Below are 14,739 nucleotides of genomic sequence, written 5' to 3' on the forward strand. Positions count from 1 at the left end.
AGACATGACTACGTTATTGTGCAATTCGTGCTATGGTGTTGTCACGCCGAGAAAACCTCTCGGAAGGCGACACAAATCGCCAGCTTAACATTGATGCTATGATCGAATTGCTTTAGCCCCTTCGCAACAATTCAGGAATTGTAATACCGCCCCCCAGCAATGTTGGTAACAAGGCGAAGCTAGTGCGTTCATTTGAGTTCAGTGTTACGAATTCCCCGTTGGACCAATTAATGCTGTCTTGCCTTCTGCTCCACCGAGGCAACGTTACATGAGCTGTCATCGTTACTAAATCAACGAATCTAGAAGTTTGTGTTAGTGGAGAGGATAAGTTTCCCGGAACCGCAGTGAAAATGTAACGCTGATCCAAAGTGACGCCTTAGCTGGAGAACATTATAATACGCCTAAAATGCCCCAAATGCACGCGAATTCTTCTCGGACCGGAAGAATTCTCACTAGTGACAAAGTACATTGAGATAACTAAACGCCTCCTAATTTATCGACCAGCCATTTCCATCTTGTCATTCTCAATCCGACAGGTATCCCATTTAAGACATCTCTCATGTCCTGATTTCTATAAGCTAGTTTTTCTATTGTCACGGCCTGTAGTATATAGCTCGAAACGGTGCTGATCGCCAGTGGCGGATCTCTGAGTTGACGCGAAATAGCGTCTGGAGTCATGCTCTGGTGATACCATAGATGATAGGCACGTAGAAGTGGGACAGTTGCGCGTATCCGGGCTGTCGTAGTCGAAGTGGGTAAGGGGATCGTTCGGTAGAGGTACGACTGCGCCCAATCTTCTGCAAGATTGTATTCAGAGGATCGGTCATTCTTTGCGCTCGGCATAAGTGGCTTAAATGCCAGGCCTGAAGCTGAGCGGGGTGATTGAATCTCGGAGTGTTTCAACTCTTCGACAGGATTAGCTGTTGCCGGATTTCCATTTTCCAGTGTCCCATTGCTTGATTGATGGGCTCCTTTACCCCAACTAAGGCCATCATGCGGGCTTTGTATGCCAATGGCCTCATGCGCTCTGTCATGGACTTGCGATGGCGTGGAAGGATCCAATGTGGCTGGGAAATCCAACATGTTTGTAACATCAGAACCTACCATTGGCAAAGACGGATAAACAACTTCGCCATCCGTGTATGCTGTCATCTTGATACGCCCGATATGCCGAGTTTGTTGCTGATCTATCGATGCGTTGTAGTTTTTCTCAGGTGGGTGGCTATCCTTTTGGACTAGAGAAACACTTGGAGACATTGTAGATGGCGTAGTTTGCGGAGCAGATGTTGAGTCTTCGCAGCCTTGGAAATCCTCCGCCACTGCCGCATACTCTTCAGCATCCTCGCCTTCTTCGGCCACCAAGCCTTCAGATTCATCCTGCCTGTCGTCGGAGGCAACCTTTGTCGAGCGCTTTCTACGTGCTCTTCGCCGGCTCGGGGTAGCTTTGGGGTCAAAGTCGCAAAGCAGTGGCCGAGGAGGTATTGGCTTAAGTAATTTTCTCTTCCTATCTAGTGCATCGAATAACCGAAACCCAGCATAAGCATCTGCAGCGGCGTATTCAATCTGGGAAGGAGTGAGAAGTTTGCTCCAGTCACTGTGCCTGACATCACCTTTCTCAAGGGGTAACTGCAAATGCTGTTGTACTTGAGCGGCAAGTCCCACATGCTTTTTGGAACCAGCCTTCTCATGATTGATGGTGAAGTTTTCTACCAGGTTATGAAGCCGGCTGAGTTCAAAGACACCGAGCGGCTCAACATTGAGGTATTTCTGCAGCCTTGTAAAATCGGCTTTAATTGCCACGCCAACTTTCAAAACGTTCGGTGACTCGATGACAGCCTTCAGTGAAGGGGGAAGAAGCTGCTCAGCCGCCGTACCGTCAAACAGAGCAAGGTGGAAGAGTGCAATTCGACCCTCGCAAGCAAGTTGAATGAGAGAAGCATTTTCTTTTATTGAGTCGGCACGTCCGAAAGGCTTCCACTCGATGTCAAAACCGATCACCTTCTCTTGAAGGAAATACTTCGCTACATGCTCCGCGATCTCAAACGTTTTGCAATAGTGGATGAGTAATGACTCATCATTAAGACCACGATAAAGTTTGTGGGACCAGTATCGATCTCCTACACGCGGAGATACCTGCATCTTCTCGCGCAGAGTATCGGCGGGAATCTGGAAAGACAGAGGAGCGTGCTCTTCCATATTTTCAGCATCATCTAGCAGGTCCGCTCCCTCGCTAATGACGAAGCTTGATTCTTTCGATTCTAATATATTTGGATCAGGCATGACTGAACTGTCTGGATTGACCGAGGTATGGGTAATTTCAGAATCATCGGTTTGAGGGCGGGAAACTCCCGTATCCAAAGTTCCACGACAAGGTCCTGTTGTAGTTGTCGCCGACTCACTCCCGGTGAAGACACTGACTCGAGCTTCACCAGGATCGTCAACGTCGGAAATTGGTGAACGACAGCTGCTGGATTCAGTGGACAAGTTCCGTGGTCTCCCTGAGCCAATGGGAAATCTAGCTGGGTGTTGTGCCTTCAGGCTTGAGGTATGGATAGAATGTACAGATCCACAATGGGTGGGCTGCGGAGATGGCAATGCAAATCTAGGCCTTTCCATGCGACACTTCTTGCTATTTATTGTGATTGCATTTGTCCGTTTGCTTTCAATGGAGTGGACGAATGCCTGTGAATGAGTTGGATCATGACGTGCATATGGTCCCACCATAAACATGGCTCTTCCCTGCGTATTCACATTCGTAATACTGGTGTTTGATATCTGCGGTTTTGTTGCAAAGAGTATACCATCTGCCGGCGTCCAGATCCGATTGCCTTGAAAGCATGAGTAGGATGGAGTAGCGGTGGAGGAATTCGGAAACGGTGGCGTATGTATGCTTGCGGAGGAGGTCTGACTGTTCACATCGGTGTCAGTACATACATAATATCCAAACGGCTCTGGAACAAGTGCTGACCTTTCATCAACGCCTACACCTGTGCATCGAGCTTCTGCCGCTGCCATTGCTCGCGAGGAGAGAGGCCGAAGACTTGCGCTCGATGCGCAAGCAGAGGTACCGCGCAATCGGAGGGGCATTAGTATCCATTGTCATGCTCCGGTCAGGCACCAGGCATTCTAGGATTGAACAATGATTGTTGCGAGTAGATACACCTGCCTTAAGGCTTCATAGTGAACTGGAGTACAAGGATTCTTGGCGCACGCTAGCGGGCCGATGCGCCAAGCCTGATCGACTCGTACTTCCTTCAGCAATACCTCAATCAGTATCACCACACAAATAACCCCCTGGACAGCACAATGGCTCTTGAAAATCTCCTCCCACTAGGTCAGTGACCATAACAAAGAAGCAGACTAAGAACGCCTCATTGACCAGATCTCAGAGCTCATTGACAAGTGTGTGGGGTCACAGATCTGGGTGATCATGAACGGAGGAAAAGGTATGGGCATTATCAATGCTACCTTCTACCTTCTAAGAGAGAAAGAGAATTAACGAATGATTAGAGTTCACTGGTAAACTTCTTGGGTTTGACGATTATGTCAGTGAGTGCGAACCAACGAACACGTAGGCATATACCTGTGCTGACCTCCGCAGACATGGTGCTCGTAGACGCCACGGAAATGTTCGTATATTTGCTATTCCTCTCACAGAACCAGCCAAGGGTGTATCTAACTGTTTCAAGTGACCCGGTTGAGGGAAACACAACGCTACCTAAGATCCTACTCAATGGCAACAACATCTGCATGGTATGTATCCAAATTCTTGACCAATGTCTTGGACCTATATTGACCACGTCCTAGATGGTTCCTGGGGGTGACGGCCAATATCAAGTGGAAGACGAGTGAACCAGGGCGATGATATCAACGCGGACAAGGGAGGCCGTTGCATGCTTTACCGGACTTTGAACGGTCACGCACTGATCTGGATGTTGCTAGCAAATCGGTATCTGGCGAAATCGATTGTTTCGACAAGTCTTTTTGCAGGAGATAGAATATCGACATGACATCTTAGTGACGAATATCATTGAGTCACGTGGGGCGAGATCGAGATGCGTTTATGAGCCATCATCGCACAGCACACGTGACTAGTCAAAATCTTCGGCAAGTGCATGCAATTGATGTCAATAATTGGTACGAGTAAGGAGAACTGAAGACAATCGTCATCGTTCTCTGTTATGCATCTCACGCATTTTGCGACTGAGGGGGAACGGAGATCGAACTTTTGCTCTGGGCATCGTTGGAGGCGAATTGCAATGACGACTTGATGAAGCTTTAGTGGCTCTCGACATTGGACTGGGGCCTTTGTGCTTTGACAGTGACGAAACAGTCAGAGTTCGATCCCTCACATTGAGTGGGTTACGCCGTGGATATATCTCCTCAGGTGGTGGAAGTAGTACTGTGGATACAAAAGGGTAGTGCCTATATGTACCTAGGTACATAGTTATATACAATGTGCGCAAGTACTCCGTACAAAGTTCCGTCACCACGAGGCCCTCATTGGCTACGGATGAGACTGCCGAAGGCTTGACCAGTTCTGCAGCGGAGCAACGCCTAGACCTCCGCTCCGCCCCTTGAGCGCACGCGTCATTGGGCTCGCGTATGTTTAGCAGGCGAGCAAGAGGCGGGGGAACGCCTTTACGTGTACCTGATGCCTACTCGTATCTCATAGGTACATGTACCTCGTGAGTCGTAAGTAGTACATGGGTAGGCTTCCAAGGGTCGAGATGTATTGAAAGATAAGTTCAAGGAGGTTAATGGAAAGGTAGTCAGCCAACGGCGCCGAGAGTGTCAAGATTCTGATGACGCCCGCAATGTGCCGAACCAGGCAGGCGTTTCTTCATCGAAGATCTATCATTCTACCGCGTCGCTTATTTGTCGAGTGCCCACAGTCCGGCTGTTGGTGGGGTGGGGTTCGTAATTATTCACAGTTGGCAGTAGTGGCATACCTACACTTCAACCGCTGACTGGGTACTCCGTGCTCCGTAGGGGACCTCATGGGACTAGTTATGAGGTACGAGTAGGAAATGGATTTCTTCGCATCTGCGCCTGTTAGCGTGCACCTTGCACGTATGATTATCGAACAATAGGCAACTGGTGATTTGTGAGAGTTTTCTCCTTTCTCTCTCTTTCTCTCTCTATCTCCCTCCCTTTCTCATAGTCGTTGCACATAAGTACCTACCTAGGTACCTAGTTACAGTACCAGCGTGCTCCGGAGGCTGTAGGTATACTCGGTCCAACTACACCCATTTGAGGGATAATTAACCCTGCGATGAATGGGGCATGACACTCCGCAAGATCTCGGTCCGAATCAAAGCCATGATACTGCACAGGTGCACAGATGGGTTAGATAAACTTGTTTTCGGACAGGCTGAGTTATGTATGATTTATTGGGGGGTTGGGGTGAAGTGGTTCTCAGGAATGTTGTTGGCTTCTCTTAGCAATAATGGTGAGTGACGGTGGTGGTATGCCATGGCCTTGCTCTGTCTCTTGTGTACTCCGTACGGTGTCCTATTAATATTGATCATGTACGGAGTATGTATCTGATTGTACTGTGTCCTGTGTCCGAGGTGTGGTGTGGTTTCGTACTCCCATATGGGTTCGAGAAGAGAGGGAGCGAGGGGGGGGCGATTTTAGGGTGGATGGGCGGCGATAGAAGAATAATAGCGCCGGTTAGCCTTTAGTCGTTAATCGTTAGTTGGGTACTCTGTATGTGCCACTTCCAAAGCTACTCGCTCACCCAACTCGACCCTGCATTTCACCGCGTGCTAGGCGGAGTGAAGCCCCCGATTGCACGCTGTATAAACGATCTCCACGGCGGGCCAGCCGCAAGCGGTCGGAATGCCTTGGAATCGAGCCTCTCACAATTCTTCCTCTGCCTTCTGCCTCTCCCCACCATCTGCCATCCAGTGCATCCACCACGCTCCATCGCCTCATCGACCATTATCCACCGTCGGATCATCGATCATCGGCCAATATTCGACCAATGATTGTCGAATCCTCTCCCTGGCTTCTCCTCCTGTATTGCCTGAAACGAGCAATGCACAGTACCGTGTACTATGCACGAGAGATATGGGATTTCTATTTGCCCTACGCACACAAATCGTCATCTTCATCTCTATTTGCTGCAGGGTAGTTAGGGTAAGGTATCTCCGTAGATTCGAAAAGTTCTGCACCCAACCCACTCGTGCCACTTAGCCCAGAGGTTGATAGTACTCGTAAGTAATACCTTGGTACGGAGCAGTTAATGTTATTATGTACGGAGTATGGAGTATGTATGAACATGTTTATTCAATTAATACACCCACGAAATCTTTGTATTTATTCACCCCCCATCATCATTCAGCATCATCATTTACGGAGTGCAGGTATAATGCTTGCGTGTTTGTGTTTGTTGTTTGACCACCTCGTACGATAATGCTTCTTCCGCCATAATTCCCTAGGAGTACCTAGTCAAGTACGTACTGAATACTTCCTTAATCAACCCTGTTGTTTTTTCAAGGAACCACCCTTTCCTTCGCCGTTTTCACTTGCATTTCACCGCCGAAATGCGCCGTAGATCCTCTCGTAGTTCAAAATTAATTCAAGTATCCGTACAATAATAAATGGTACGAGTAGTAGGCTAGAAGTGGAGGGCAGGAGTGCAACCTGGGCTTGGCCATGTTTTGTCCAATGCTGGCTGAGGTTACGGGCTCTTATTGTTACGAGTACCTTCGCCATCCGCCATCCGCCATCCGCCATCCGCCATCATCCCGCCCAGCCCAATTCCACCCCAGTACGGAGTACTGCTGCTCCTCATCATTGCTCGTCCTAATCTTCTCTTCAATTGATTACCTAGGTAATTACCAAGTTTACGAGTAACTACAAGTACCAACTCCCCTACTTTGTACTGCGTAACGGACTCTCCTTAGACCATGTACTTGTAGGTACCTCCGGAGGACTCGTACGTTAACTTACGAGGTACGTAGTTACTTTCTCCTCGCTCTCTTCCCCCAACACTCTCTCAACTCTTGTCTCTCGCCTCTTCAAGGCAACTACTCCGTACCTAACTTAGTTGATTGTTTCTACGGGAGGATTGGTTATCAATTATTATTATTATTATTGTCATAATGATCATTTTCCCTGGCGCATGTCCTGAACTGTTCAGGTCCTGGTCCCGGTCCCTAGTTCAAGTCCAAGTCCTAGTCCCCTAGTTAGTTAGTCCCCCTAGTTTCTAGTTCCTTGACGACCCTGGTCTTTGGTCCTCGCCTGTCGCCTGTGTCCTTCCCTACCCTACCTGCCTATTACCACGCCTACCCAAATCCAAAAGAGACAACAAGACAAGACATCCTTTCCTCTTTTCCCGTCCTTTTCTTTCTCCTTCTCTTCCATCATCATCTCGAGACCTTCCATCCGACGTCGCTTTTCGAACGACTCTCCTCTCTTCACCTATTAGTACATACCCTCTACTAAACCACCTACCTACCTACGACTCACGACCAACTACCACCCCCATCCAAGGCTCCGACCGCACAACCTACCAACCAATCACCAACCACTACACCCCCCCCTCTCCCCTCGTCCCTCTTCCCATCCCTCCCCTCCATCCGCGTCGCAACAGCCCACTCCACCCACTCACCCACTCACTCACTCACTCACTGACTACAGCCTACGAGTATTAGTTAGTAGTAGAGTCGTCGTCTGCCGATCCGCCTTCGGCTCTGACCTCACTACTGCCTCAATTGTTTCGCTCATCACTCATCACCTGCCTGCCCTGGGGCCTGGCTGCCCATTATTCCCATTTCCCATCTCTCATCCATCTCCCAATCTTCCAAATCTCCCATCCTCCCCCAATCTCCAATCCTATTCTCATCCCGGAAATTCTCTTCTCTTCTCTTCTCGTGCGCGTCTCATCACCTAAAGAGGTCTTCCCCCGCCTCCTCATTCATCGTCATCATCACCATTTTCTTCTTCTTCTTCTTCTCCTTCACCACACCGCCGACACTGGTAAAACCTCGTACTGCCGCAATTGTCCTGCCCGTCTACCAAGATGACGACTACTCCTATCCGAGCATAAGCCCCTCTACCATTCGCGTCCGCTCTTGTGCCGTCTCGTTGGGTGGTCCTTGATCTTCTCACCTCCACCACCAAAAAACTTCACGCCCTCGTGCCGCCAACAGGACGCACGCTGCTCCTCCTGCACATGCGTAGACGTTCCCGGACGTGTCCAATGCTTTTCGTAGCATCGGCTTCTTCCCAGCTGGTCACTGCTTCGGTCGTGCCTGCACCAGGAAATCCACTCTCCCATGAAGGTTTTGTGAATCCCGTCGACAATACCCTACCAACAACATAATTTCCAGCCAGCTTCTGGCCAATTCGGTCCGTGGACCCACCTCCCAGCTCCAGTCGAGCCTCCGCCCAACCATCCACCTATGGACGAGAACTAGACGTCCATCTCAACACCAAAAATCAACTTACTCTTCTTGCGCATCCATTGCGCCCTGCAACACTTAAACAGCTACCCTGTCTTGCGTACCATCCCGGCCCAGCCACGACACAATCGCACCCGCCAATCACAAGCAGCCTTGGGTTTTTATTTCCTTACTCAGTCTTTTCTTTCTATACATTACCATCAATCACCATCCTACGTCCGGGTAGCCGTAAACGTTGCTGTCGCCACTGGTCGATTTAATATCACTTAACTTACCCAACTACCGCTGCCACTGCAACACTAACGACAAGTCCTTACGCCTTCCACCCTTAAAGACTCCCCTGGCCGGACCAATCCCTATTGGCAACATACTACATACAATATAAACATCAACATCAACATTAACATCAACGTCACTGACACGTCCCCGGCACCACTGCCGAGTGGAAGACAACATCATCCCGAGTATCGCCTCTTATCCATATTAAACTTAAATCTACATGAGCGACCTCAGGACGCGGCTAGAGCGATTGGGACTGTCCCAATACCTTGAGGTTTTCGTCTCAGAAGGCTTCGACACTTGGGAAACGGTACTCGACATTACTGAATCAGATCTGTAAGCTACTATTTTCTGCTTAACAGAAACAACATACTAATCTTGCTATGATGTAGAAATGCCCTCAACGTCAAGCTAGGACATCGAAGAGTAGGTTGACCGATCCTTTATCCCGATCCTTTCGTTTCGCTCCTTGTGATGCATTCAAATGTATTTCATTTGATACCAAGCATTAGACTAACGTTCATTTGTTTAGAAACTTCAAAGGGCAATCGCCGAAACGCGAGGACAATCCACTGATCGACCGTTACCGATTGCACTCAACAAGTCCACTAGTATCGATGGGTCGTACAGGAGTGATGATTCTGCAACCGAGGGCAAGAGCAAACAAGCAGATCCATCTTCTTCGACCCCTATCGGCGCTAGCACGAAGCGCAAGTATAGGCGGCATCCCAAGGTGAGTCTCACGCAGATAAGTTGCAGTAGAATCACACTGTGCTTCTCAGAAAGCTGACCCATTCTAGCCAGACGAGCATGCACCTGAACGGCCTCCCTCTGCCTATGTGATATTTTCCAACCGTATGATTCCCCAAGCTCTCCACCTATTTACACGCGACTGACCCTACGATAGAAGTAAGGGAAACATTAAGAGGACAGGACCTGTCCTTTACAGAGATTGCAAAAGTAGTTGGCGAACGGTGGCAGGTTCTCCCCGCTGAACGTCGCGAAGAGTGCGAACGCCAGGCCAACACTGCAAAAGAAAAGTACTATGCGGAACTTGCCGAATACAAGAAGACTTCTGAGTACGAGAACTACCAGAAGTATCTGGAAGAGTTCAAGGCCAAGCATGCTGCTCCGCAGAAGAGTAAGTCGTCTAGCTTCCACCGAGGGAAATCGCATAACACTGGCGAACCAGGCTCAGAAGGCAAGCGTTCAAAATTAGAGACGGAGACGAGCACTTCGACTCGGAGCAGCAGCCATGATCAACTCGAGCGATCCTCGTCGAACAGAAGAATCAGCTCATCCCAATCTGATCTCTATGGCCTTGGGCATCAACTGGTTGAATCTAGCCCCATGTCCGGGCCTACTCGGCTCCCCTCAGCCCCCTCGTATCCCTCTGAATCGACCTCTCCCGCGATCCGTCCACTTTCAAGGATAAACTCGCCTAGGATGGCGGAGCATTACTCCCCACTCTCTGTGTCTCCACGATCAGCTACACTGCATAAAGAGGGTTCATATGAGTATCAATCGAGTGCGCTAGGGCGTGAACCACGAGCACAATCGGATTCGAACTTGCCCTATTCGTCCTCATATGGGCAGCTACATAATCCGCCTTCAACGACACCGCCTAGCGCACCCTACAGCACCCATTATGCTAGTGCTCCAATTGACCTTCCTTCGAGACGATCTTTTCGGGAACCTACACGTCTGCCGCCATTGACCCATGAGGACACAACCATATCTTCCGATGGTAGCTATACGAATAACTCAAACTATCCTTCCACCAAAGCACTACCTGTCGATGTATCCAAATCATCTCGCATGCTTCCTCAGCCTGTTCCAACCCTGGGGGCGACACCTTCCCCTCTCGACCGCTCTTTACCTCCCATTTCATCCGTACAGCAGCAATCAGACTATCGAGCAAGCTCTTCTCTTGCTGCCCTTCTGAGAGCCGGCGAATTAGCCCGAGTGGCCGACGACGAGATCATGAAAGACGATGCATCTCCGTAACGGACGCTATATGTTATAACTTACACTTCCCCCTTTGGTCCGGCCATACAGGATATCAGTCGCTACCCTACGCGCATGGCACTCCTCCTTGGAAGAATGCAATCTTGAATGACCGAAAATTACTACAGCTGTAGAGTGCACGAGATCGTACTCGGCATTCTTCCTCCATGCCACCTCCTGGGACGGACGATGAGCTCGTTGCATCTACTTTCCATACCCTTTGAACAATTGAATAGCCAGGAACGTTTCATGATACATCTTTTACGCGACTATACTTTTACGCACTTTACATTCGATAAAAAACATTTGCTAGCCACTGCTAGGGACCATTTTCTTCACACGTGAAGTTCCTGCTTCATGCTGGAATCTACAGAACACATTTTGGCGATCTGGAGGCTTGCATTTTTGGGGGTTCGTTGGGCGTTTGTAGATTAGCCAAAGCTGTTTCGAGACCATTATCAACCTCGATCGTATCTTTCTCACGACACATTACAGTGCGATGGCAAGGCGGGAATGAGCGTAATCGCCTGGAAATGTCCTTTATTCTTTTCTAGCTCACAAGGCAGAGGCTTCCGCCTAAGAAATATACCCCACGATGTTCATTGTTCATGATGGTTACCTTCCCAATGCAACGACCCATAGTGTGGAGTTGTTTGTGATGCTTGTAAGGACGTAGTTCACAATCAAAATCGGTCTAGGCTCAATGAAGTCGGAATCCCCTAAGTCTCGTGTTGACTGCCTTCTAGATTGCTTGCATATTCTGAACTAGACTAATGAAAACCCGCACTGTTCAATCGTGTTAGCGAGCTGTTTCTCGAATGCAATAAGCAGCCAATGGCGAGCTAGATTCCTGGAGCACGATTCATTGGGAGAGTATAAGACACGGGACAGTTGTAGTGAGCAAATTCATCACAGAAGCGATGCATACGGTATGGATTGTTACTCGTTGTTGATATTTCAGCATGCCGCAAATGCCTGCCAGCCTTGCTGCGGGAATGGAATTTGCGGAGCCTATCATTGTATGGCTACTGCCTTGACGCAGTGCTAACGGCCACTCCCCACTCTTGACTCGTTTGGCTCGGCATCAGTGGCACTATCGCATCCTGCGATAGTCAGGGAAGCATAGGCCGGCGACAGGCATTTTTTATTTTCGACACGTCGATCTGGGCCCCGGATTTGCCATGCCGAATCCTCTTGTGGCCCTGCAGCATGCTTCTTCCATCGGATCCTGCATGGCGCCATGCGGGGATCGGCCCCCTACTTGTAAGTGGGCGTTCGCTAAAGGACGCCGCGGAGGGTAACTGCAGCGGGTGGTTCTTAGCCCGCTGAGCCCTCGTTCCACCAAGATTTGTTCAAGGGCGTTGGGTACTTGAACGACCTGGGCAGTGGGTAACCGTTGAACGGCTTCTCGAAGGAGCCCCTAGCACTGGCTATGGCCCTGGCTCCGAAGGACGAGTTCGCCATTAGTGAAGCCTATCTATGGAATACCTTATTCACATATTGTGGAAGAAGCGCCATCATTACAGTGCCTCCTTCTAACCATTGTTGGTGTGGTTAAGATCAGTGGAAATCAACCCTTCATGAGGGCAAAGCCACGAGACGCAGTACTGCAGTCAGCTTAGGGGCATGGGATCTTGGGATCAGGCTTTCAAGTCTTTGAAGAATTGTGCCGAGTGTAAATTGGGAAGATTGGTCGAGGCAAGCCATATGCCGATACGTGTCGTGTTTGGCATGTTGAGCATTTGTACTGTCCTGTGCTGTCCTGACGGCCAGATCCTTGCCTCAGAGCCGTGTGATGGGTAAGTTTGGGGAGTCATGGGGAAATAGTGAGGGGGTCCGAGCGGAAGACGGCTTTTTTGCCATGGCAATCTCGAAATATCCATGTTCACAATGCCGTTCGAGACCCGCTCCAGAGACACCTGGACACGCCCCCAGCAGGTCGGCCTGAGTTGGCCGATCGACGATTGCATTATTTGCCCATAACTCACTCGATTGAAACAGCCTGACGCTCCACAAGTAGGCTACAAGCCAGGTCTACTTCCGGCAATCCAATGTCTACCATTCGCCGTGCTGTCCAAGATACGTGGACGCCTTACAACCTCGTACGAGGAATAAGTACTTTGTATTCCGTTATTCGCTCCGACCTGACTTTTTATCTCTTTCTTCCCACTACCGAATACCCATCATATGGGACTGTATTTTTTAGGTCTTTTAGTTGTATGTACTTGTCCGCAAGGGCGGGTTACGGGCCTGGGGTTGTCTGTATGCAAAAGTCCGTGCTTTGAGATCTAGACCCTTCTCTTCTGCCTCGCGCTTCTCTCTACCCATCTACAATAGGTACTGAACCAGCCCACGCATCCGCCCGGGCACCTTGATCTCCACTCTCGGGTGCTCACCTGCGTCTAGCTAATCCAATCGAGGTTGCTCCGCTTCGTATCAAACTTTAAAAGAGGCAGATTAAGCATCAGGAAGTATGGATGCGCACGGTCGAGCGGGAGGAGGAGGAGTAGGAGGAGGAGGAGCGGAGAGCGGGGAAACGAAGACCAAAGGGGCTGATGTCAGCCCTTCCCGCAGCGGGAGTCTGCCTGCTGATACTAAAGAGAGCGGAAGAGATAGCAAAGGGGGTGGAAGCCAAGGAGACCAATCCGTGTCACAGGAACCTGCACCTGCGCCTATGCCACCTACACCGACAGACAGCGCGGCGGGGTTGCGCAAGAGGTACTTGCAGCTGAAACCTCTGGGACCGTATGAGTTGCCATTCCACACCGACTTCGGCAGCGAGGCCAACCGGCATCCCGATCTGCTTCCTTTTATAAAAAGGATCTTTAACGAGGCGAAGAGTCTCGATATATCATCCTGGAGGAAGTCCTCCTCGCATACGTTTGGGCCGAAGAGCGCCGCGAAGGGGATAAAAGTCGACCAACTGGCAAGTCTCGACGGCGGGGAGGCATGGTTCGCTCGCCATTCCCGGCATCCTGAGGATGAAGGCACCGCAGATGGAACCAAAACGATCACTTGGAAAAATTTTGATCAGGTGTTGAGGCAGGACCATTCCACGAATGAGGCCGAGTATACTCCAAACGTGTACGACTGTACTGAACTTCTGAGATGGAACGAGAAAGAGCTGAAAGAGATTGGAAAGAAAATAGGTTTCAACGAGACGGCCATGTGGATCATCAACATGTACCATGGAATCCCATGGCCGCTGAACGATCGTGTTTTCTCTGTGCTCGTCCTAGTGGGTGTGCGGGCCGACCTTGTAGCTGGCGAACAGGGCGTGCCTACAGACGAATCCATAGTCGTGCAGTTACCCGTCGACGTCGTCCAACTTCCTGATATTATCAAGAACAGAAGCCATCATCGAGTTCCCGGTACACCCACGTACTTGCGGGACTCATCCCTAGCCAGCGATAAACAGAAAGAAAAGATTGGGAAGAAACTGGTGTACGGACAGTATGTTAGTGTAGAGAGAGTTGCGAGGGAGATTGAGACGGACGGCAAAGCGGTGACCCATTGGACTATGGCGACGTGGTCAGACGCGAAAGGTGTACTGCCCGGATTCGTGCAGAAGAAGGCTCTGCCTGGAGAGATTGTGAAGGATATTGAATATGTATATGACTTCGTGGGGACGAAGAGAAGAGAAGGTCGTTTTGATTAAACATTCATGAAGATGGCTAAGCGGTATAAAGTAAGCCCACAATCGGATTTAAACGTACGGAGTACTTGTGCCTAGGAAACAATGGTTGACGTGATGGCATGCATAGAACGATATATGGAGATTTCGGATGCGAATGATTTGTTGTAGGTACTTGGGTCTAGGTATATACAGGCAACATACTAGTGTACGGAGTATACAGCGAACGTTTGTATGTAACGCATTTTTATAAATGTCCGATACAATGAAATCTTTTCCTCTCGAGATTGAGAAATAGAAATTCGACCTCACTACTGCCCTGATGTCAATAACGAATTAACGAAGTATTGCTTAATATATGTACATCGTATTACCTTCGCATTCGGAGCGTATCCACATTTGGAG

The 14,739-nt window shown here is 49.5% G+C and overlaps 4 protein-coding genes across 4 annotated transcripts; 3 read left to right on the top strand and 1 right to left on the bottom strand.

Annotated features, from left to right (window-relative positions):
• Positions 1-103: 103 nt before the first annotated feature.
• On the bottom strand, positions 104-3,167 carry BU24DRAFT_192791 (uncharacterized protein). Its single transcript, XM_033521722.1, has 2 exons — positions 2,969-3,167; positions 104-2,908 (listed from the first exon to the last, which is right to left on the bottom strand). The coding sequence occupies exons 1-2, from the start codon at positions 3,085-3,087 to the stop codon at positions 478-480; spliced, it is 2,550 nt and encodes an 849-aa protein (XP_033384411.1). The 5' UTR covers positions 3,088-3,167; the 3' UTR covers positions 104-477.
• Positions 3,168-3,306: 139 nt separating this feature from the next.
• BU24DRAFT_462273 (LSM-domain-containing protein) lies at positions 3,307-3,852 on the top strand (the record flags this gene model as incomplete). Its single annotated transcript, XM_033531984.1, has 6 exons — positions 3,307-3,334; positions 3,390-3,446; positions 3,511-3,549; positions 3,602-3,629; positions 3,690-3,753; positions 3,808-3,852. The coding sequence occupies 6 exons, from the start codon at positions 3,307-3,309 to the stop codon at positions 3,850-3,852; spliced, it is 261 nt and encodes an 86-aa protein (XP_033384412.1).
• A 5,061-nt stretch (positions 3,853-8,913) lies between these two features.
• On the top strand, positions 8,914-10,700 carry BU24DRAFT_409227 (uncharacterized protein; the record flags this gene model as incomplete). Its single annotated transcript, XM_033525906.1, has 6 exons — positions 8,914-9,029; positions 9,086-9,119; positions 9,226-9,426; positions 9,494-9,548; positions 9,601-9,834; positions 9,886-10,700. 6 exons carry the CDS (start codon positions 8,914-8,916, stop codon positions 10,698-10,700), a joined length of 1,455 nt encoding a protein of 484 aa, XP_033384413.1.
• Positions 10,701-12,887: 2,187 nt separating this feature from the next.
• On the top strand, positions 12,888-14,382 carry BU24DRAFT_192974 (uncharacterized protein). Its single transcript, XM_033521725.1, has 2 exons — positions 12,888-13,037; positions 13,121-14,382. Exon 2 carries the CDS (start codon positions 13,174-13,176, stop codon positions 14,356-14,358), a length of 1,185 nt encoding a protein of 394 aa, XP_033384414.1. The 5' UTR covers positions 12,888-13,037; positions 13,121-13,173; the 3' UTR covers positions 14,359-14,382.
• Positions 14,383-14,739: the final 357 nt, after the last annotated feature.

Source organism: Aaosphaeria arxii (assembly GCF_010015735.1).
Source record: "Aaosphaeria arxii CBS 175.79 unplaced genomic scaffold BU24scaffold_4, whole genome shotgun sequence".
In the NCBI taxonomy this organism is placed as follows: domain Eukaryota; kingdom Fungi; phylum Ascomycota; class Dothideomycetes; order Pleosporales; genus Aaosphaeria; species Aaosphaeria arxii.

Bases quoted from the DNA above. Each gene is read 5' to 3' on its own strand.
- BU24DRAFT_192791 (XM_033521722.1), bottom strand. From the start codon at position 3,087: ATGCCCCTCCGATTGCGCGGTACCTCTGCTTGCGCATCGAGCGCAAGT. The intron at 2,909-2,968 runs GTCAGCACTTGT...CGATGTGAACAG, and splicing joins GGTGTAGGCGTTGATGAAAG to TCAGACCTCCTCCGCAAGCA.
- BU24DRAFT_192974 (XM_033521725.1), top strand. From the start codon at position 13,174: ATGGATGCGCACGGTCGAGCGGGAGGAGGAGGAGTAGGAGGAGGAGGA.